The sequence below is a fragment of the Ranitomeya variabilis genome, chromosome 2 (genome assembly GCF_051348905.1).
Source record: "Ranitomeya variabilis isolate aRanVar5 chromosome 2, aRanVar5.hap1, whole genome shotgun sequence".
NCBI lineage: Eukaryota > Metazoa > Chordata > Amphibia > Anura > Dendrobatidae > Ranitomeya > Ranitomeya variabilis.
The window spans coordinates 698,848,560-698,868,517 of record NC_135233.1 but is presented as its reverse complement, the minus strand read 5'-3'; the positions used below and the strand labels follow the sequence as shown (position 1 = coordinate 698,868,517).

General features: G+C 45.7%; 1 protein-coding gene across 1 annotated transcript in view; it reads right to left on the bottom strand.

Annotated features, from left to right (window-relative positions):
- HDDC2 (HD domain containing 2) overlaps positions 1–19,958 on the bottom strand; it is a 76,661-nt gene that overhangs the window by 25,042 nt on the left and 31,661 nt on the right. Inside the window, exons 2-3 of the mRNA XM_077289438.1 lie at positions 19,030–19,151; positions 7,679–7,781 (exon numbers count right to left, since the gene is read on the bottom strand). Coding sequence (XP_077145553.1) covers positions 7,679–7,781; positions 19,030–19,151 — 225 coding nt within the window. The remainder of the gene's footprint in view (positions 1–7,678; positions 7,782–19,029; positions 19,152–19,958) is intronic.

The window sequence follows — 19,958 nt, the reverse complement described above, 5'->3', positions numbered from 1 at the left end:
ATCAGAAAAAAGTACTTGGGACCACTTAGCAACAGTCCAGTGCTGCTTCTCTGTAGCCCAGGTCAGGCGCTTCTGCCGCTGTTTATGGTTCAAAAGTGGCTTTACCTGGGGAATGCGGCACCTGTAGCCCATTTCCTGCACACGCCTGTGCACGGTGGCTCTGGATGTTTCCACACCAGACTCAGTCCACTGCTTCCTCAGGTTCCCCAAGGTCTGGAATCGGTCCTTCTCCACAATCTTCCTCAGGGTCCGGTCACCTCTTCTCGTTGTACAGCGTTTTCTGCCACATTGTTTCCTTCCAACAGACTTACCATTGAGGTGCCTTGATACAGCACTCTGGGAACAGCCTATTTGTTGAGAAATTTCTTTCTGGGTCTTACCCTCTTGCTTGAGGGTGTCAATGATGGCCTTCTTGACATCTGTCAGGTCGCTAGTCTTACCCATGATGGGGGTTTTGAGTAATGAACCAGGCAGGGAGTTTTTAAAAGCCTCAGGTATCTTTTGCATGTGTTTAGAGTTAATTAGTTGATTCAGAAGATTAGGGTAATAGGTCATTTAGAGAACCTTTTCTTGATATGCTAATTTATTGAGACAGGTTTTTTGGGTTATCAGGAGTTGTATGCCAAAATCATCAGTATTAAAACAATAAAAGACCTGACAAATTTCAGTTGGTGGATAATGAATCTATAATATATGAAAGTTTAATTGTAATCATTACATTATGGTAAATAATGAAATTTAACACTATATGCTAATTTTTTGAGAAGGACCTGTATTGTTACCACTCAAGTGCAGAAATCATCCAATAAGAATATCAGATAGGGAGGGAAATTAGTGCTGTCATGGAAGGTTCCTAGAAACCGAATTACTATTTTCTAATTCACCTTCCACGACAGCATCATCGGAGTAATACCAACAACTAATTTCTTTAGGGAGGGATCACAGCTTGCAGAACTCGTCTGCCAAAACGTTAAATCCCTATTGAAATTTAGTCTATAGTGTCTGGTGAACATGTGGACAGACAGCCAGGTAGCGGCTCTGCATATCTGCTCGGAAGATGCATTCCCTCAGTTTCAGTTTGTTGGAGGTAATATAGGACCACCCTGCGGACATCAAGGTTGTGAAGGATTTCTTCCTGCGCGTTGGAAGGATTTGGGCAGAATGAGGGTAGCATAATATCCTGACCTCTGTGAAAGTCTGAGACTACCTTAGGTACAAAGGAGGGATCTAATCTAAGGACAATACTGTTTGTAGTGATAGTTAGATAAGGTTCCTGTATCGATAGGGCTTGTAATTCTCCTATGCGTCTAGCGGTAGTAATCGCAACTAAGAAGATGGTTTTGAGGGTCAGGTTTTTTTAAGGTCATGGATGAAAGAGGTTCAAATGCATCTCGGATTAGACTATATTCAAATCCCAAAGGGGGATCTGACTACGGAGCCTAGGACGAATTCTAGTTGCAGAGGTCATGAAGCGTTTAACCCAGCTAGGTCTTGATCAAAGAAAGAGCCGATACCTGCACTTTCAGTGTACTGGGTGTAAGGCCTAGCTCCAATCCCTTTTGCAGAAAGTCTAAAATCTGCGCTATATTGGGACGAAAAGGATTATTATTATTATTCATTTATATAGCACCATTAATTCCATGGTGCTGTACATGAGAAAGGGGTTACATACAGAGTTATAGATATCGTTTACAGTAAACAAGTTTACAGTGAGACGGGTACAGAGGGGAGAGGACCCTGTCCTTGCGGACTTACATTCTATGGGGTAATGGGGAAGAGGCAGAAGGCAGGGGGTGAGGCGGCAGCTCTGGTGATGGCGAAGCGGCAGAATGGTTATTGCAGGCTGTAGGCTTTCTTGAAGAGATGGGTTTTCAGGTTCCATCTGAAGGATCCGAGGGTGGTGGATAATCGGACGTGTTGAGGAGTGGAATTCCAGAGGATGGGGGATATTCGGGAGAAATCTTGGAGGCGGTTGTGTGAGGAACGAATAAGTGTGGAGGAGAGAAGGAGGTCTTGGGAGGATCGAAGATAACGTGAGGGAAGGTAGTGGGAGATTAGTTCAGAGATATAGGGAGGGGACAGGTTGTGGATGGCTTTGTAGATCAGTGTTAGTAGTTTGAACTGGATTCATTGGGGAATTGGGAGCCAGTGGAGGGATTTGCAGAGGGGAGAAGCAGGGGAGTAGCGAGGAGAGAGGTGGATTAGCCGGGCAGCAGAGTTGAGGACAGACTGGAGTGGTACAAGAGAGTTAGCGGGGAGGCCACAGAGGAGGGTGTTTGGGAAACACCAGGATGAGAAGCGCTTCCAGACTTTGCCATAGATGGCATTAGTTACTGGCTTTCTACTTTTCTGGAGAGTTTGGATCACTTTATCAGAGAGACCTTTAGTCTTTAAGATCTTGGCTTCAGTAGCCAGGTCGCAAGGTTCAATTTGGTTAGATACGGATATAGAAGGGGACCCTGGTGAAGGAGGTCGATCTTCTGAGACAGGAGCAAAGGACCCTCTTGAGCCATGTCCAGCAAGGCGCTGTACCAGCTTCTCCCTGGCCACATGGGAGCGACTAAGATCATAGTGACTTGATCTATTCGAATCTTCTGTAGTGTTCTCGCCAGCATTGGTATTGGCGGGAAGGCGTACACCAGGCTCCAAGGATGGGAGAAGGCGTCTATTCCCCGTGCATCGCTTGCGGGACAGAGAGAAATGAATGTCCTCACTTTTGCATTTTGGCCATTGGCAAACAGGTCTATGTCGGGACTCCCCCATGTTGAAAAAAACTGCAGAAAAAAAAAGCTTCTTTTAACTTTTCTGCTCAGGAAGGGATTTCTTCTTGTCCGTAGCCTTATCTAGGATCTTGGCCAGGACTGAGCCGAACACATAATGGCTTTGAAAAGGAATAGAGCACAGTTTAGATTTGGAAGTAAAGTCGCCCCCTCCCCCCAAGACTTCAGACGATAGTAATCTCATGGATAAATTGGAGAGGACAGCAGTTCTCACCGCCACCCGGACAGACTCAGCCAGGAACCCCGTTGCCTTCTGTAGGAGGGGAAGGGAGTCCAGTGTCTCCTCTCTAGAAGTACCTGGAGTAAGGTGACCTTCCAATGTGCGTAGCCAGAGGAATAGAGATCTGCTGACGCATGTTGAGGCTACGTTCGTTTTAAGCAGATTGGTGGAGGTGTCCCAGGATTTTCTTAACAAGCTCTCGATTTTTCGGTCCACAGGATCATTGAGCTGGGAAGAATCCTCAAAGGGGATTAGCTACCCTAGACATCTGCACATCTACCTTAGGGATTTCCCATAAGGAACCATCCCCGTTTTTTTTTTTTTAGCTCTGAGGGCACACTAAGACCTTTCTCAGGGAAGCCCCACTCCTGAAGGATAAGGTTCTGTACATTCTCATGTATAGGGAACCCCTTCAGATCCCTGGGTTTCAGCCCCCCAAACATCTCGTCTTGTATAGAGTGTTTTACTTCCTCCTCAACCCCCATGGTGCCCCTCACCATACTAATCAGCTCTTCCATATCTTCGGAAGAAAAGTAATATTTCTTATTATCTGATTTAGGGGTGGAAGTGGAACTCTCATTCTTCCAAAAATCCTCCGAATCCGAAGTACCGATTTCATCCGAGTCTGAGTCAGATTCCACAGGAGCCACCTTCCTTTTTTAGGAGGAGGGGGTTGTGGTACTGGGGCCTGGGAGAAGGTAGCCATAGAGGTTTGGACCTTTTGTTTTATGAGGGTCTTGATGCTATCCAGGAGGGAGGGCTGCTCCGTACGTAATACCTCATCTGTGCACGGCTGGCAAAGCTTTTTCTTATGTGTGGAAGGGAGCCTGGAGGCGCAAAAACCACACTTGCGGCTCGTCTTATCTGTCTTTAGGGCAAGGACCTTTTCTCCTTAACAAGAGAGAGAGAAGGTATACTAAGTAACCCATGTGCTACAAGCACCTGGATAGCAGGGACCATCACCCACTACTTACAGTAGGCGGGGGAACGCTGGGTTCTGCAGATGCAGATAGGGAGGATTTGTCGCCGTCCATGTCAGTGTGTCCACAGTCACAGGGGAACATAGAGAATGGTCTTACCTGGCGGCATCCTCGACCAGGATTTTAAAGAAAACCGAAGTCCCAGCGTCATTCTGTGCTCCTCACCCCCAGGTCTATTGAGGGGGGAGGGACGCAAAGAGTACGCCCCACGAGGCCGCTGATTCCAAAGACCCGGCATCTGCCGGCGCCAGTGTGCGTTCCAGCATGGAATGCACCGAAAGTGAACCGGGAGTTTGGGCCAACGTTACTTCTGGTGCGCACGCTCCAAGGAATTAGCAGCACGGAGGAGGAGGATGCCGGGGAGCTACAGGAGGACCCCGGCCGTACATCACCGCCCTGGTTTACCCCTCGAGGGAGTGCAGGTGGGGCAGGAAGGTCACAAGTCTCACACACACGTGGAGACGGGAGCAACTACCGGAGAAGGAGAGCAGAGCCCCCGACCTCAGCTGCCCGGCATTGAAAGGTAACGTGGGATGCTCCAGATCGTCGGCCACGGCAGCACCATCGAAAACCTCTTCATGCCTCATAGGAGACAGGAAAAACACTGGTGGTTGCAGGAAGGGGAGGGTATTTAACCTTTTCTGTTTCCTGTCCCCCACTAGGGCGGTGAGACATCCTCCGATGATGCTGTCGTGGAAGGTGACTCGAGAAATATGTGATAATAAACAAAGGATCATATTTACACAAAACGCATCACAAAACCATTAGCTCATCGCACAAAAAACAAGCCCTCATTCAGCCCCATCAACAAAAAATAAAAAATGTTATGGACGTTGAAAAATGACGACACAAAGAAAAGTATGTTAAAAAAAAGTATTGAACACGTATTTGTAAGGGTGCCAATTCACACAACTTATAGACATCTATGGCTTGATTTCTTTGCCTGAGTGGATTAGATGGATTGTTAGCGTCCGACATCTGGTGAGAATTTCACATCAACAGGGCCTTAATAAATATATTTACAGTTACCGTATTTTTTCGGACCATAAGACGCACAAATTTTTTTTCTTTCTTCCAAATTTGTGAGGAAAGTGTGGGTGCTTCTTATGGTCGGAATGTAGCATGTGGGGAGGGGGCAGCGGCAGAGTGGGACCGCACTGGGATCACACTTGCAGGAGGCAGGAAAATGTCTCCACTGCAGGATTCTGGTGCTGGGGAAACCACATGGTCCCGATACTTAAAGTGAAGTGAATATTCATTAGCAGCTTCCCCGCCCACCTGTCAGCAAGGAGCGGGGAGCAGCAAACCAATATTCCTTCACTCAAACAGCGGACACACATGGTTTCCCCAGTGCTGGATTCCTGCAGCAGATGGGGAGATCTGTGTCCGGTGGAGGAGGGGCAGGAGCAGGGGGCCACAGGAGGGAGGAATGCCGCATACTTGACAGCGCTGATGCAACTGGTGCAAGGCTGAATACTCTGTAGAGGACCTGTGCTGAGGTCATGAAGAGGGCGGGCTGGCGCATCACATGACAGCACAAAGCCCTTCCTCTTCATGATATCAAAACAGGTCTTACAGACACCTCAATTCAAACAGTGCAGCATCGCCTTTCATGATCTGTGGTGAGGTCATAAGAGGGAGGCCACTGTGCGCTCATGGCTGGCTGCAGGACCTGCACTGAGCACAGCCTGTACAAGAAATAATTAATTAAAAGGTTAGTGATTACAGCACATAAAAACGCACTCTGCCACTCCTGTGGTGAATTATAACTATCAGCATGCCATAGGATCTGCAGGACATGCTGGGAGTTATAGTTCTCCCATGGGATCCTAAAGCAGCACTCCAGTGTTATTTTTCAGTGCTGGAGTGGTGCTTTAAATATACGCCCTGTGCCCCCATTCTTATACTCACCCTCCATCGTCTTCGCATAGTACTTTACAGCCACCACACTGGTCCCCGCAGTGCCATCTTCTACCCGTAGCTTCCAACATAATAACATACTATTACATATAGTAACACCACATATAATAGTATGCTATTAAATATTTTACGACATTTTTTGCTTCAAATATATTTTTCCCTATTTTCCACCTCTAAAACCTGGGTGTGTCTTATAGTCCGGTGCGTCTTATAGCCCAAAAAATACGGTATACTTTTATGTTTGCTTAAAGGGAACCTATCACCCCGTTTTTTAAAGATTAGATAAAAATAGTGTGAAATAGGGGCAGAGCTGGGCTTTACATTAGTGCCTTTTTGGTGCCTTTACACCCCCGTTAGGCTGCCGAAATACCTTTGTGAAGTGGCCGTTTTGTCCTGTCACTCAAGTTGGTCAGGTCGGATGGGCGTGGTCACAGCGCTGTTTCTCCCCCAGATCAGGCTCATCATTACGTTGGTGGCGTAGTGGTGTGCGCATGTCCAAGGTCCCGAATCCTGCACAGGGGTGTGAAAATAGCAGCGATGTCCGTTATTCCATTGGTGGTCGGTGGGCGCGGCCATCTTGCTTTGGCCGCGCGTGCGCAGAAGCGGCGCTCTGCTGGCCGCGGCTTCAGGAAAATGGCTGCGGGCATCCGCGCGTGCGCAGATGGCTATCGCGGCGGCCATTTTCGTGAAGCAGAGTTCGCATCTCGGCTTCACGAAAATGGCCGCCGCGATAGCCATCTGCGCACGCGCGGATGCCCGCGGCCATTTTCCTGAAGCCGCGGCCAGCAGAGCGCCGCTTCTGCGCACGCGCGGCCAAAGCAAGATGGCCGCGCCCACCGACCACCAATGGAATAACGGACATCGCTGCTATTTTCACACCCCTGTGCAGGATTCGGGACCTTGGACATGCGCACACCACTACGCCACCAACGTAATGATGAGCCTGATCTGGGGGAGAAACAGCGCTGTGACCACGCCCATCCGACCTGACCAACTTGAGTGACAGGACAAAACGGCCACTTCACAAAGGTATTTCGGCAGCCTAACGGGGGTGTAAAGGCACCAAAAAGGCACTAATGTAAAGCCCAGCTCTGCCCCTATTTCACACTATTTTTATCTAATCTTTAAAAAACGGGGTGATAGGTTCCCTTTAAAAACTAAAAGTTCCCTGGTCAACAAGGTTTTAATTTCCCAAAACCCCTTTATTTTCGTTTTTAGCTCCTTTTCAGTCATCTTTGTGGTTACAGTCTACATCCTGAAGTTCCTTTATTTTTACAGTAAAGGGCATCATAACTCTGGACCAGACCTCAGTTAGAGGACAATAAAACTTTCACACTCCTTATATGTTAACAGCACCAATATTTAGGGAGACAGCTGTTTCTTTCCTTCCCATATTGATGGTTCTGCTTCACGTCACTTGTCTTATTACTGCACTATTCTGTGTCCTGTTGTGTATAAATATGTGACTCTTTCAATCCAGTCTTATTCTATGTCTGATGAGACCTGAGTAATCTGGAAAGCTGCTAAGTTACCAACTTTACAGTTAGTTATTAAAATGTATCAACTACCGAGGACTCAATTTTTAATATTTTTATTTATTTTTAATAATTTAAACAGCATGGAAAGACATGCAACTTGGCTAATCACTTTGAGGCGATTTGTCTTCAGTCACATACGAAGATTACATTTAAGTGGCTTCCAAACCCCTGCTTAGAAATGAAATGTATGCATATATTTGTATTTAATTCACATGTTGAGATGGTTGTAAAATCACTTACCTTTTCTTTCCTGTGTTTTTCCTCCTTAGAGATATTGTCAGCGGGCGCTATGTCCCCCACAATACACTCAGCCATGTCATGCACAAGAGCAAGCTTTATACACCTAGAAAAAAGGAAACGTACACTAGTTGTAGGACAGGACATATGTAGCCACGCATGCATAGTTGCCGGTGTATTGATGTATACTGCTTCAGCTGTCCTCCTTTTTGTGCTTTGCGGTTTAAGGCACCTTTTTAATCTTTTTGTCTATATTAATGTGTATTTTAAACATTTGGTGAAAATAAAGTATTTTTTTCATTTAAATTTTCTTGCAATTGCAAGTCCTCTTTTTCTCAGAAGAGGCAATTTGCATCTTGCAATTGCAAACACTTATTAATCAGTATGTGGTTTATCTAGCACAGGATCAGTATGCTTAAATAATATAAAAATTGTAAAATAAAAAACGTAATTAAAAAAAACAAAAAACTACTGAGCGCCTGCAACTACAGTGGTGTTCAAAAGTCCTGCATAGGCTTGAAGAAAACTATATGTTTCATACTTCTGCAGCTCTACAGTGAAACTGGTGGAACATATATGTTTTTGTAATCCCTCATTGTTTGCCACACTCATTTTTGAATGTCCCAAGTGTATAAATTGTTATAGTATGCGCATTTTTGATAATTTTTTTTGCAGCATAACCATACCTACACCAGTACAGTGTGTAGAATCGTGAACAGGTTTCTAAGTTCATTAACTTCCAATGCAAGTTCACACAGACTTAAATTTTACTTTTTAAGATTTATTATTTTTTATTTAATTCAGAGTCCTGAAAAGGGCCTTTTGAGTGCATCTTAAGCTTCTAATACTTTATTGGCCAGCGTTTGCTCTTGAGCACCAGCTTGCATCTCTGTGGCATTGAGTGAACAAGCTTCTGCAGATGTTCACGAGTGATGATGTGGTTCCAGGCCTGTATCAGAGCCTCAATCAACTCACTCTTGGTCCTTGGCTGTTTTCTAGATATCTCTAATGATACCTTGTGCCACAAATTTTCAATTGGATTGAGGTCCGGGGACTGAGCTGGCCAGTCAATAGTAGCCACCTTTGTTGTGAATTCCGTTCTTGGGCTCCCTCCTATGGTTGTGAATGATACTTTGGGAGTTCTGCCCTTGGGCTCCCTCTGGTGGGTTTGAGTGGAACTGCTGCTCCTGGAGTTTGGCCTGGCAGCTGACTTCACTAATCGGCTCCCTTGGCCTTGGTATTTAACAGGGCGCTGGCCTGTAATTCATGCCAGCTGTCAATATTCTTCTAGGTTAGACTCAGTCTTCTCCTTGGATTTCTCTGATGGCCTGTCCATGTCAGCATAAGATAAGTTCTTGCTAGTTCTTGTACTTACTGTTCAGTTTAAAGCTATGTCTCTTTTTGTCCAGCTTGTCATTATGAAACATTCAGGCTAGCTGGAAGCTCTGGGGAAGCAGAGTTATTTTTCTAATCTCTGCGTGGATTTTTAGGTTCTATATACTGACCGCACAGTTCCCTTTCCTATTTCTGTCTATCTAGTCAGAGTTGGCCTCCTTTGCTAAAATCTGTTTTCATCCCTGCGTTTGTCATTTCCCTCTCCACTCACAGTCAATATATGTGGGGGGCTATCTTTCCTTTGGGGAATTTCTCTGAGGCGAGATAGTTTTCTATTTCCATCTTTAGGGGTAGTTAGTTCTTAGGCTGTGAAGAGGCTTCTAGGGAGTGACAGGAACGTCCCACGGCTATTTCTAGTGTTTGTGTTAGGATTAGGGATTGCGGTCAGTAAAGCTACCACCTCAGAGCTTGTTCATGATCTATTTTACCCACCAGGTCATATCAGTGCTGCTCCGTACCCACCAGGTCATATCAGTGCTGCTCCTTACCCACCAGGTCATTTCAGTGCCGCTCCGTACCCACCAGGTCATTTCAGTGCTGCTCCGTACCCACCAGGTCATATCAGTGCTGCTTCGTTCCCACCAGGTCATATCAGTGCTGCTCCGTTACCACCAGGTCATAACAGTACAGCTGGCCCACAATGTGTTAAATACATCTCTAAAGAGGGAAAAGAAAGTTCTGAGTAATTTTTTTTTTTTTTTGTAGCTTGTTTTGTCTTTTTTTTTTCCCCTTAATCTTTGGGTGGTTTAGTATTTGGGTACTGATATGGAGGTTCAGGGTTTGTCCTCGCGTGTTGATCATCTCGCTGCAAGGGTACAGAGTATCCAAGATTATGTTGTCCAGACTCCGGTTTCTGAGCCTAGAATTCCTATTCCTGATTTGTTTTCTGGGGATAGATCTAAATTTTTGAATTTCAAAAATAATTGCAGATTGTTTTTTGCTCTGAGACCCCGTTCCTCTGGTGACCCCATTCAGCAGGTGAAGATTGTTATTTCTCTGCCCCGTGGAGACCCGCAAGACTGGGCATTCTCCCTTGAGCCAGGAAATCCTGCATTACTCAATGTAGATGCATTTTTTCAAGTGCTTGGACTGCTTTATGATGAACCTAATTCTGTGGATCAGGCAGAAAAAATCTTGCTGGCTCTGTGTCAGGGTCAGGAAGCAGCAGAAATTTACTGCCAGAAATTTAGAAAGTGGTCTGTGCTTAGAAAATGGAATGAGGATGCCCTGGCAGCTATTTTCAGAAAGGGTCTTTCTGAAGCCCTTAAGGATGTTATGGTGGGGTTCCCCACACCTGCTGGTTTGAACGAATCAATGTCTCTGGCCATTCAGATTGATTGGCGCCTGCGTGAGCGTAAGGTGGTGCACCATATGGCGGTGTCCTCTGGGCAGAGTCCTGAGCCTATGCAATGTGATAGGACTTTGACTAGAGCGGAACGGCAGGAATTCAGACGTCAGAATGGGCTGTGTTTTTACTGTGGTGATTCTGCTCATGCTATTTCTGATTGTCCTAAGCGTACTAAGAAGGTCGCTAGGTCTGTTGCCATTAGTACTATACAGCCTAAATTTCTTGTCTGTTACTCTGATTTGCTCATTGTCGTCCTTTTCTGTAATGGCATTTGTGGATTCTGGCGCTGCCCTGAACTTAATGGACTTAGACTTTGCCAGGCGCTGTGGTTTTTCCTTGGAGCCTTTGCAGAGCCCTATTCCCTTGAGGGGGATTGATGCTACGCCATTGGCCAAGAATAAACCTCAGTACTGGACACATTTGACCATGTACATGGCTCCAGCACATCAGGAAAATATTTGCTTTTTGGTGTTGCATAATTTGCATGATGTTGTTGTGCTGGGTTTTCCATGGTTACAGGTACATAATCCGGTGCTGGATTGGCGATCTATGTCTGTGACTGGTTGGGGTTGCAAAGGGATACATAGTGATATTCCTGTGATGTCAATTTCCTCTTCCCCTTCTTCTGAAGTTCCTGAGTTTTTGTCGGATTTCCAGGATATATTTGATGAGCCTAAGTCTACTTCCCTGCCTCCTCATAGGGACTGTGATTGCGCTATTAATTTGATTCCTGGCTGTAAGTTCCCTAAGGGTCGACTTTTCAATCTGTCTGTGCCAGAGCATGCTGCTATGCGGAGTTATGTAAAGGAGTCCTTGGAGAAAGGGCATATTCGCCCGTCTTTGTCACCGTTGGGAGCGGGGTTCTTTTTTGTTGCCAAGAAGGATGGCTCCTTGAGGCCCTGTATAGATTATCGCCTTCTCAATAAGATCACAGTTAAATTCCAGTACCCTTTACCTTTACTTTCAGATTTGTTTGCTCGGATTAAAGGGGCTAGCTGGTTTACCAAGATCGACCTTCGAGGGGCGTATAATCTTGTTCGTATTAAACAGGGTGATGAATGGAAACAGCATTTAATACGCCCGAAGGCCATTTTGAATATCTGGTGATGCCTTTCGGGCTCTCTAATGCTCCATCTGTGTTTCAGTCCTTTATGCATGATATTTTCCAGGAGTATCTGGATAAATTTATGATTGTATATTTGGATGATATCTTGGTTTTCTCCGATGATTTGGAGTCTCATGTGAAGCAGGTCAGGATGGTATGTCAGATCCTTCGTGCTAATGCACTGTTTGTGAAGGGGTCTAAGTGCCTTTTTGGAGTTCAGAAGGTTTCTTTTTTGGGTTTCATTTTTTCACCCTCGGCTATTGAAATGGACCCTGTTAAGGTCCAGGCCATTCATGATTGGACTCAACCTACATCTGTGAAGAGCCTTCAGAAATTTTTGGGCTTTGCTAATTTTTATCGCCGCTTCATTGCTAATTTTTCTACTGTGGTTAAACCTCTGACCGATTTGACAAAGAAAGGTGCTGATGTGGTGAATTGGTCCTCTGCGGCTGTGGAGGCCTTTCAGGAGCTTAAGCGTCGTTTTACTTCTGCCCCTGTGTTGCGTCAGCCAGATGTTTCTCTCCCTTTTCAGGTTGAGGTTGACGCTTCTGAGATTGGGGCAGGAGCTGTTTTGTCTCAGAGAAGTTCTGATGGCTCTTTGATGAAACCGTGTGCTTTCTTCTCCAGAAAGTTTTCGCCTGCTGAGCGTAATTATGATGTCGGCAATCGAGAGTTGTTGGCTATGAAGTGGGCATTTGAGGAGTGGCGTCATTGGCTTGAGGGAGCTAAGCATCGCGTTGTGGTCTTGACCGATCATAAGAATTTGATTTACCTCGAGTCTGCCAAGCGGTTGAATCCTAGCCAGGCTCGATGGTCTTTGTTTTTCTCCCGTTTTGATTTTGTGCTCTCGTATCTTCCGGGATCTAAGAATGTGAAGGCGGATGCCCTTTCTAGGAGTTTTCTGCCTGATTCTCTGGGATTCCTTGAGCCGGCTGGTATTCTCAAGGAGGGGGTGATTCTTTCTGCCATCTCCCCTGATTTGCGGCGGGTGCTTCAGGAGTTTCAGGCTGATAGACCTGACCGCTGTCCTGTGGGGAAACTGTTTGTTCCTGATAGATGGACTAGTAAGGTAATTTCTGAGATTCATTGTTCTGTATTGGCTGGTCATTCGGGGATTTTTGGTACCAGAGATTTGGTTGCCAGGTCCTTTTGGTGGCCTTCCTTGTCGCGGGATGTGCGTTCTTTTGTGCAGTCCTGTGGGACCTGTGCCCGGGCCAAGCCCTGCTGTTCCCGTGCTAGTGGGTTGCTTTTGCCTTTGCCGGTTCCTGAGAGGCCCTGGACGCATATTTCCATGGATTTTATTACTGATCTTCCTGTCTCTCAGAAGATGTCTGTCATCTGGGTGGTTTGTGACCGGTTTTCTAAGATGGTCCATTTGGTACCTTTGCCTAAGTTACCTTCCTCCTCTGATTTGGTTCCATTATTTTTTCAGCATGTGGTTCGTTTGCATGGCATTCCGGAGAATATTGTGTCCGATAGAGGTTCCCAGTTTGTGTCTAGGTTTTGGCGGTCCTTTTGTGCTAGAATGGGCATTGAGTTGTCTTTTTCTTCGGCATTTCATCCTCAGACTAATGGCCAAACTGAGAGAACCAATCAGACCTTGGAAACCTATTTGAGATGCTTTGTGTCTGCGAATCAGGATGATTGGGTGGCCTTCTTGCCGTTGGCCGAGTTTGCCCTTAATAATCGGGCCAGTTCGGCTACCTTGGTTTCGCCTTTTTTTTGTAACTTCGGTTTTCATCCTCGTTTTTCTTCGGGGCAGGTTGAGCCTTCGGACTGTCCTGGTGTGGATTCTGTGGTGGACAAGTTGCAGCGGATTTGGACTCAAGTGGTGGACAATTTAACGTTGTCTCAGGAAAGGGCTCAACGTTTTGCTAACCGCCGTCGGTGCGTTGGTCCCCAGCTTCGTGTTGGGGATTTGGTCTGGTTGTCTTCTCGTCATGTTCCTATGAAGGTTTCTTCCCCTAAGTTCAAGCCTCGTTTTATTGGTCCTTATAAGATTTCTGAAATTATTAATCCGGTGTCTTTTTGATTAGCCCTTCCTGCTTCTTTTTCCATTCATAATGTGTTCCATAGATCTTTGTTGCGGAGATATGTGGTACCCATGGTTCCCTCCGTTGACCCTCCTGCTCCTGTGTTGGTTGACGGGGAGTTGGAATATGTGGTGGAGAAGATTTTGGATTCTCGTCTTTCCAGGCGGAAACTTCAGTATCTGGTCAAGTGGAAGGGTTATGGCCAGGAGGATAATTCTTGGGTTTTTGCCTCCGATGTCCATGCGGCCGATTTGGTTCGTGCTTTTCATCTGGCTTGTCCTGATCGGCCTGGGGGCTCTGGTGAGGGTTCGGTGACCCCTCCTCAAGGGGGGTACTGTTGTGAATTCCGTTCTTGGGCTCCCTCCTATGGTTGTGAATGATACTTTGGGAGTTCTGCCCTTGGGCTCCCTCTGGTGGGTTTGAGTGGAACTGCTGCTCCTGGAGTTTGGCCTGGCAGCTGACTTCACTAATCGGCTCCCTTGGCCTTGGTATTTAACAGGGCTCTGGCCTGTAATTCATGCCAGCTGTCAATGTTCTTCTAGGTTAGACTCAGTCTTCTCCTTGGATTTCTCTGATGGCCTGTCCATGTCAGCATAAGATAAGTTCTTGCTAGTTCTTGTACTTACTGTTCAGTTTAAAGCTATGTCTCTTTTTGTCCAGCTTGTCATTATGAAACATTCAGGCTAGCTGGAAGCTCTGGGGAAGCAGAGTTATTTTTCTAATCTCTGCGTGGATTTTTAGGTTCTATATACTGACCGCACAGTTCCCTTTCCTATTTCTGTCTATCTAGTCAGAGTTGGCCTCCTTTGCTAAAATCTGTTTTCATCCCTGCGTTTGTCATTTCCCTCTCCACTCACAGTCAATATATGTGGGGGGCTATCTTTCCTTTGGGGAATTTCTCTGAGGCGAGATAGTTTTCTATTTCCATCTTTAGGGGTAGTTAGTTCTTAGGCTGTGAAGAGGCGTCTAGGGAGTGACAGGAACGTCCCACGGCTATTTCTAGTGTTTGTGTTAGGATTAGGGATTGCGGTCAGTAAAGCTACCACCATCTCAGAGCTTGTTCATGATCTATTTTACCCACCAGGTCATATCAGTGCTGCTCCGTACCCACCAGGTCATATCAGTGCTGCTCCTTACCCACCAGGTCATTTCAGTGCCGCTCCGTACCCACCAGGTCATTTCAGTGCTGCTCTGTACCCACCAGGTCATATCAGTGCTGCTTCGTTCCCACCTGGTCATATCAGTGCTGCTCCGTTACCACCAGGTCATAACACACCTTGTTCTTCCAACACCATTGGCTGCCATACAGCCCCAGACCATTACTTTCATTACATGTTTCACAGAGAAGCTCTAACACTCTGGCTTGTACTCTTCATGTGGGAACCTTCTCACATAAGACTTGCCATCATTTCCTAAAATGCAAAAAGTGCTTTCATCACTAATTAGCACTTTTTCCCACTCCTCCTTCCTCCATTTTAAATATTTCAATGCCCACAGTTTTCGCCTTTGTCTTTGTATGGCTGTCATCAATGGCTTCTTTCGGGCCTTGCACCCTTTCAATCCTGCTTCCAAACATCTCTTCCTAACAGTTGATGTTGCTACCTCAATATTGCACTTTTCTTGCCATTCTCGCAGAAGCTGAGGAGAGGTGAGCTTTCTATCCTCCCTTTTAGTTGACTTTCTGGGCCGATCAGATCTGGGCCTGTCCTGGGTAATTCCAAGCTGCTTATGTTTCTGCAAAATTCTTATGACTGTACTCTGATTACAGCCGACCTTCCTTGCGATCTGGGGGCCAGTATAACCCTCTTCATGTAGCACCACAACTCGCACACGATCCTCCGCTGACAAAAATCTGAAGGCTCCCATCATAAAACTCTACAGTATGATTCACTAGATAGACCAACAGATAAAACAAACAAAGCAGCAGATGTGATGCAATGTAATGCAATGTGATTGGCTGCCATATCCAGGTTATGATTGGTCACAAGAACCTCATCTGTGATTGGCTAATTTTGGATCTGAAGCTGTACAATATATAGTTGTGCTTTCAATTCCCATATTGTTGCAATAATTTCAGGCAAAACTGCTTCAAAAGCTAAAAATATTACAGGGAGAGAATGCAAAATTGTATTCTGAACAAAACCATATATAATATGTCATATTAGCATCGAAGATATTCGACAGAAAACGTTTAAAACTTGAAAAATCAATTTATCCTATGCCTATGCAGGACTTTTGAACACCACTGTATATGACACTAACCCTGAGCATATTCAGTAAAAAAATGTACAGTAATATATGCTGATTACTACAGTATATTTTTACTGTCACTAATCTAAACTACTTTTTAATTCTTTTTTCACACACACACAAAAAAACACAACAACTGGAGGCCGATAATTGATGTGTGTCGCTGATCAGTACTCAGTGGCTGTAGGACGCACAAGATTATTTGTTTCCGCTGTGCTCTCTGACACTAACCCTGACTTTATTCAGTAAAAAATGATGTAGTATAAGCCAATTACTACAGTATATTTTTACTGCCCCTTATCTAGTCCTCTAAACTAATCTACGTTATTTTTTATTTAATTTTTTCCACACAAAAAAAAACCAAAACAATAACCGGATGCTGATCAGTAATGTGCGTCACTGACCAGCGCTCAACGACTGTAAAGACGCATGCACGCATGTGGAACAAAGAGGGGAAAACAAGTCCTTGCTAAAAGCAGGAGCATTAACAAGAAAAAAAGCGAGAAATCAAGTACTGATCAGCGCTCGCTGTCAAAAGGGGGGGGGGGGGGGGGGCAGATGGATTAGGAAAAATCAGGGATTATGAACTTTTTTTTCCAGGAATTGCAGCAGTGATGGCACAGGAGTGAAAAAGCTTGTGGTAGCACAAGGCTCAGCACAGCAGGACAGGGCAGCACAGTGACCGCTCTACAACATTCCCAAGGTGGAATGAAGCGCCTTATCATGGCTACAAGGTACAAAAATTGTCCAATTTATGCGCTAAACGTTCTCAATTTTTCATATTTCTAGTGCAGTACTGCAATTCAATTTTCATGTTTGCAGGTTGTGGCGCTACAGTGTGCTTCCTTATTTATTTGACTGTATACGAGTTGGTGACTCTAGGTTCAGCACTGTTCACACTTAGTCTATGTTTGGATGTGACGGTCAGATTTTTTAGATCAGCGATGTGCATCACTGACCAGCGCTCAACGACTGTAAAGACACATGCACGTATGTGGAGCAAAAAGGGGAAAAAAAAAAGTCCTTGTTAAAAGCAGGACGCATTAACAAGAATCAAGGACTGATCAGCGCTCTATGGCAAAAGGGGGGTCAGATGGATTAGGAAAAAAGTCAGGGATTAGGAACTTTTTTTTCCCCAGGAATCGCAGCAGTGATGGCACAGGATTGAAAAAGCTTGTGGCAGCACAAGGCTCAGCCCAGCAGGACAGAGCAACACAGTGACCGCTCTACCACATCCCCAAGCTGAAATGAGGCGCAGAGCGGTCAGTGTGGGGTCAAATTGCGTCTGTTCACTCTGATTGGGGAAATCGGCATCATCATCTGATTGCAGCAATCAGTGATGGGTATGGTGATGCTGGCACTATTAGACTTCAGCCTATGATCGGTCCGGTTATAGCACCGATCATAGGCTGAACATTAGTGTTTCAGGCAATTTCATTGCCTGAAACACTGAAAACTGTGATTGGCTGTTCAGAACTGAACAGCCAATCACAGAGATGGTAGTTGCGGAGAGGGTGACGGAATCCATCGTGATGACAAGCCCAGGTGCCCTGCAGGCAACTTAATGCGATCATTGCGACTGCGGTCACAGTGCCACATTTTAGCCATGATGTACCCAGTACGTGCAGGGTTGGCAAGTCACTCCCAAAACATACTGGGTTTGTCCAAGGTCTGGATGGGGTTAAAGAGAACGCATCTGCATGACTTTCTAAGTAAAGAAAAGACAAATGGCACTGTAATAACGCTGTACCGATAGGGTACAGTCAGAACTACATGCACCGAAATATAATTAGCAGAAAACTTCAAATTGTGGTTAAGGAACAACAACAAAGCAGATTTCTTCACAAAGGTATCAATGTAATCAGTATTACAGCACCAATTCAGTCTTGTTTTTAATGCACAAAATCGTGCTGACTGGCTGTCTTTAATGGTGTAGGTTGAGAAAGGACAGTGCTCGTTTCAATGGCAGATAGCTCCAGCACATGTCCAAATCACACACACAACCAGTCAAGTGTGCAATATGCTTGTGTGATAGTTGCCCAATTCCTTTATTCCTTAACCTTTACGTTCCAAACTGATTGCAGTTTGATGTGGGCAGCTCCACAAAACAGAATCATATCGACTCTCCACATTAGGCCTGTTTCACACGTCAGTGGCTCCGATACGCGTGGTGACAGTTTTCTCACGTATCGGATACACTGACTCACGTAGACACATTAAAATCAATGTGTCTCTGCACATGACAGCGTGTTTTCACGGACCATGTGTCCGTCTGAAAAACACGGAGACATGTCAGTGTTTGTGGGAGCGCACGTATCACACGGACCCATTAAAGTCAATGGGTCCGTGTAAACACGTACCGAACACGGATGCTGTCCGTGTGCCGACTGAGTACCACAAGGACCGCGCAGGAGACAGCGCTACATTAAGCGCGGTCCCCCCAGCGTGTGGTGCTGAAGCCGGAATTCATTCCTTCTTCCCAGCAGCGTTCGATGAGAGAAGGAATGAAAAAAATCATTGTTTTTTTAATTTCTTTTGTGGTTAAAATAAAGTTCCCGGCAACCTCCCCCCTCCCACCCCCTGTGCGCCCGCCCGCTGGAAATAAAATACTCACCCAGCTCCCTCGATGCTTCCTCCTATGGGAGGTGGAGCCGCATATTCATCACAGTAATGAGCGGCACCACGTGACCGTTTATACAGGACAAGCTGCGGCGCTGAGAGGAAGCATCGAGGGAGCTGGGTGAGTATTTTATTTCCAGCAGGCGGCCGCACAGGGGGTGGGAGGTGACAAGGAACTTGATTTTAAAGACAAAAATAATAAAAAAACATTGATTTTTCATTCCTTCTCTCCAGCGAACGCTGCTGGAGAGAAGGGATGAATGGCGGCTTCAGCACCACACGCTGGGGACAGCGCTTACTGTAGCCCTGTCTCCTGCACGGTCCGTGTGGTACTCAGTCGGCACACGGGCGGCACACAGCTGCCGCACGTGTACCACACTGATGTGCCACGTGAGCTCACGGACACGGATAACTCCGGTACCGGAATTATCTGGACGTGTGAGACTGGCCTTAGACTGTAATCCAGTTCAATTAGACATTAAACTGTGAATGAAACCTGCGAATCTCCGCTGGAGCCACAGACAGTTATAATGCCAGATTTAGCCAACACAGCTTCCATCAGTCATGGAATGACTAGGAACCACTACATCTTACAGTACCATACCTATCCTTGTTTAGTCTCTTGTCTTCAGTTAACATTGCCATGACTGCCATCCTATACATATGATCTGACACGCTCTCTGGCTTCTCCACTTTGCGGTATACCCATCCAGTTCTTGGGACTCTCTGCAAATAAAAACTGAAGTTATTTCTGGACTTCCAGCAGCAGGTACTTATGTAACAAAGAAATAAATAATAAAAAAATGAAAATAATGTTATGGTCTCAAATATCGTTAAAAAGGCATTACATTGAATAGTGTAAAATGGCAAAATAGAGTCCGATCGGTCAAAGAGAAAAAATTACTGACTGCTCTTCAGTCAGTAATATCTGAGAGTGGCATTTAACTCACGCTTACTGGAAACATGTCGTAAAACCCGCCCATCGGTTGACCCCGTCACATGATTGCAGGTCACTGATGGGCTGGCATGACAACCAGAGGTCTGCAGCAGACCTTTATGGTTGTCATTGCCAGATTCCTATGAGCACCGCCCCGTGGTCGACGCTCATAGCAAGTGAGCACTTCTGCTACACACAATCTGATCATCGCCTGCATGTAGCAGAAGTGATCAAAGTAGTGCAGCTTCTTTAGAGGTGATCCGATGGCGTCGACATCACCTGAGCAATAGCAGCTATCGGATCACCTCAATATACACCGATAGATGCTACTGCACAGGTGCGGCGGGCGCCATTTTCAAATGGATTTATTTCTTTTTATTATCAGGAGAACCTCAAGCACATTAATTATATATACAGTAACCATGAGATTATGCTGCAGAGCAGGTGCCACGGCAGGCAGCTGCCTGCAAGTTTTTTTTACAGTATGTACATACATTCATTATGCAAACTAGGGGACAGGTCAGTGACCTGTCAGAAGCCATACAGATGAATACCTAATCAGAGCACCACATGCAGACCCCCACAGGTCGCCCCGA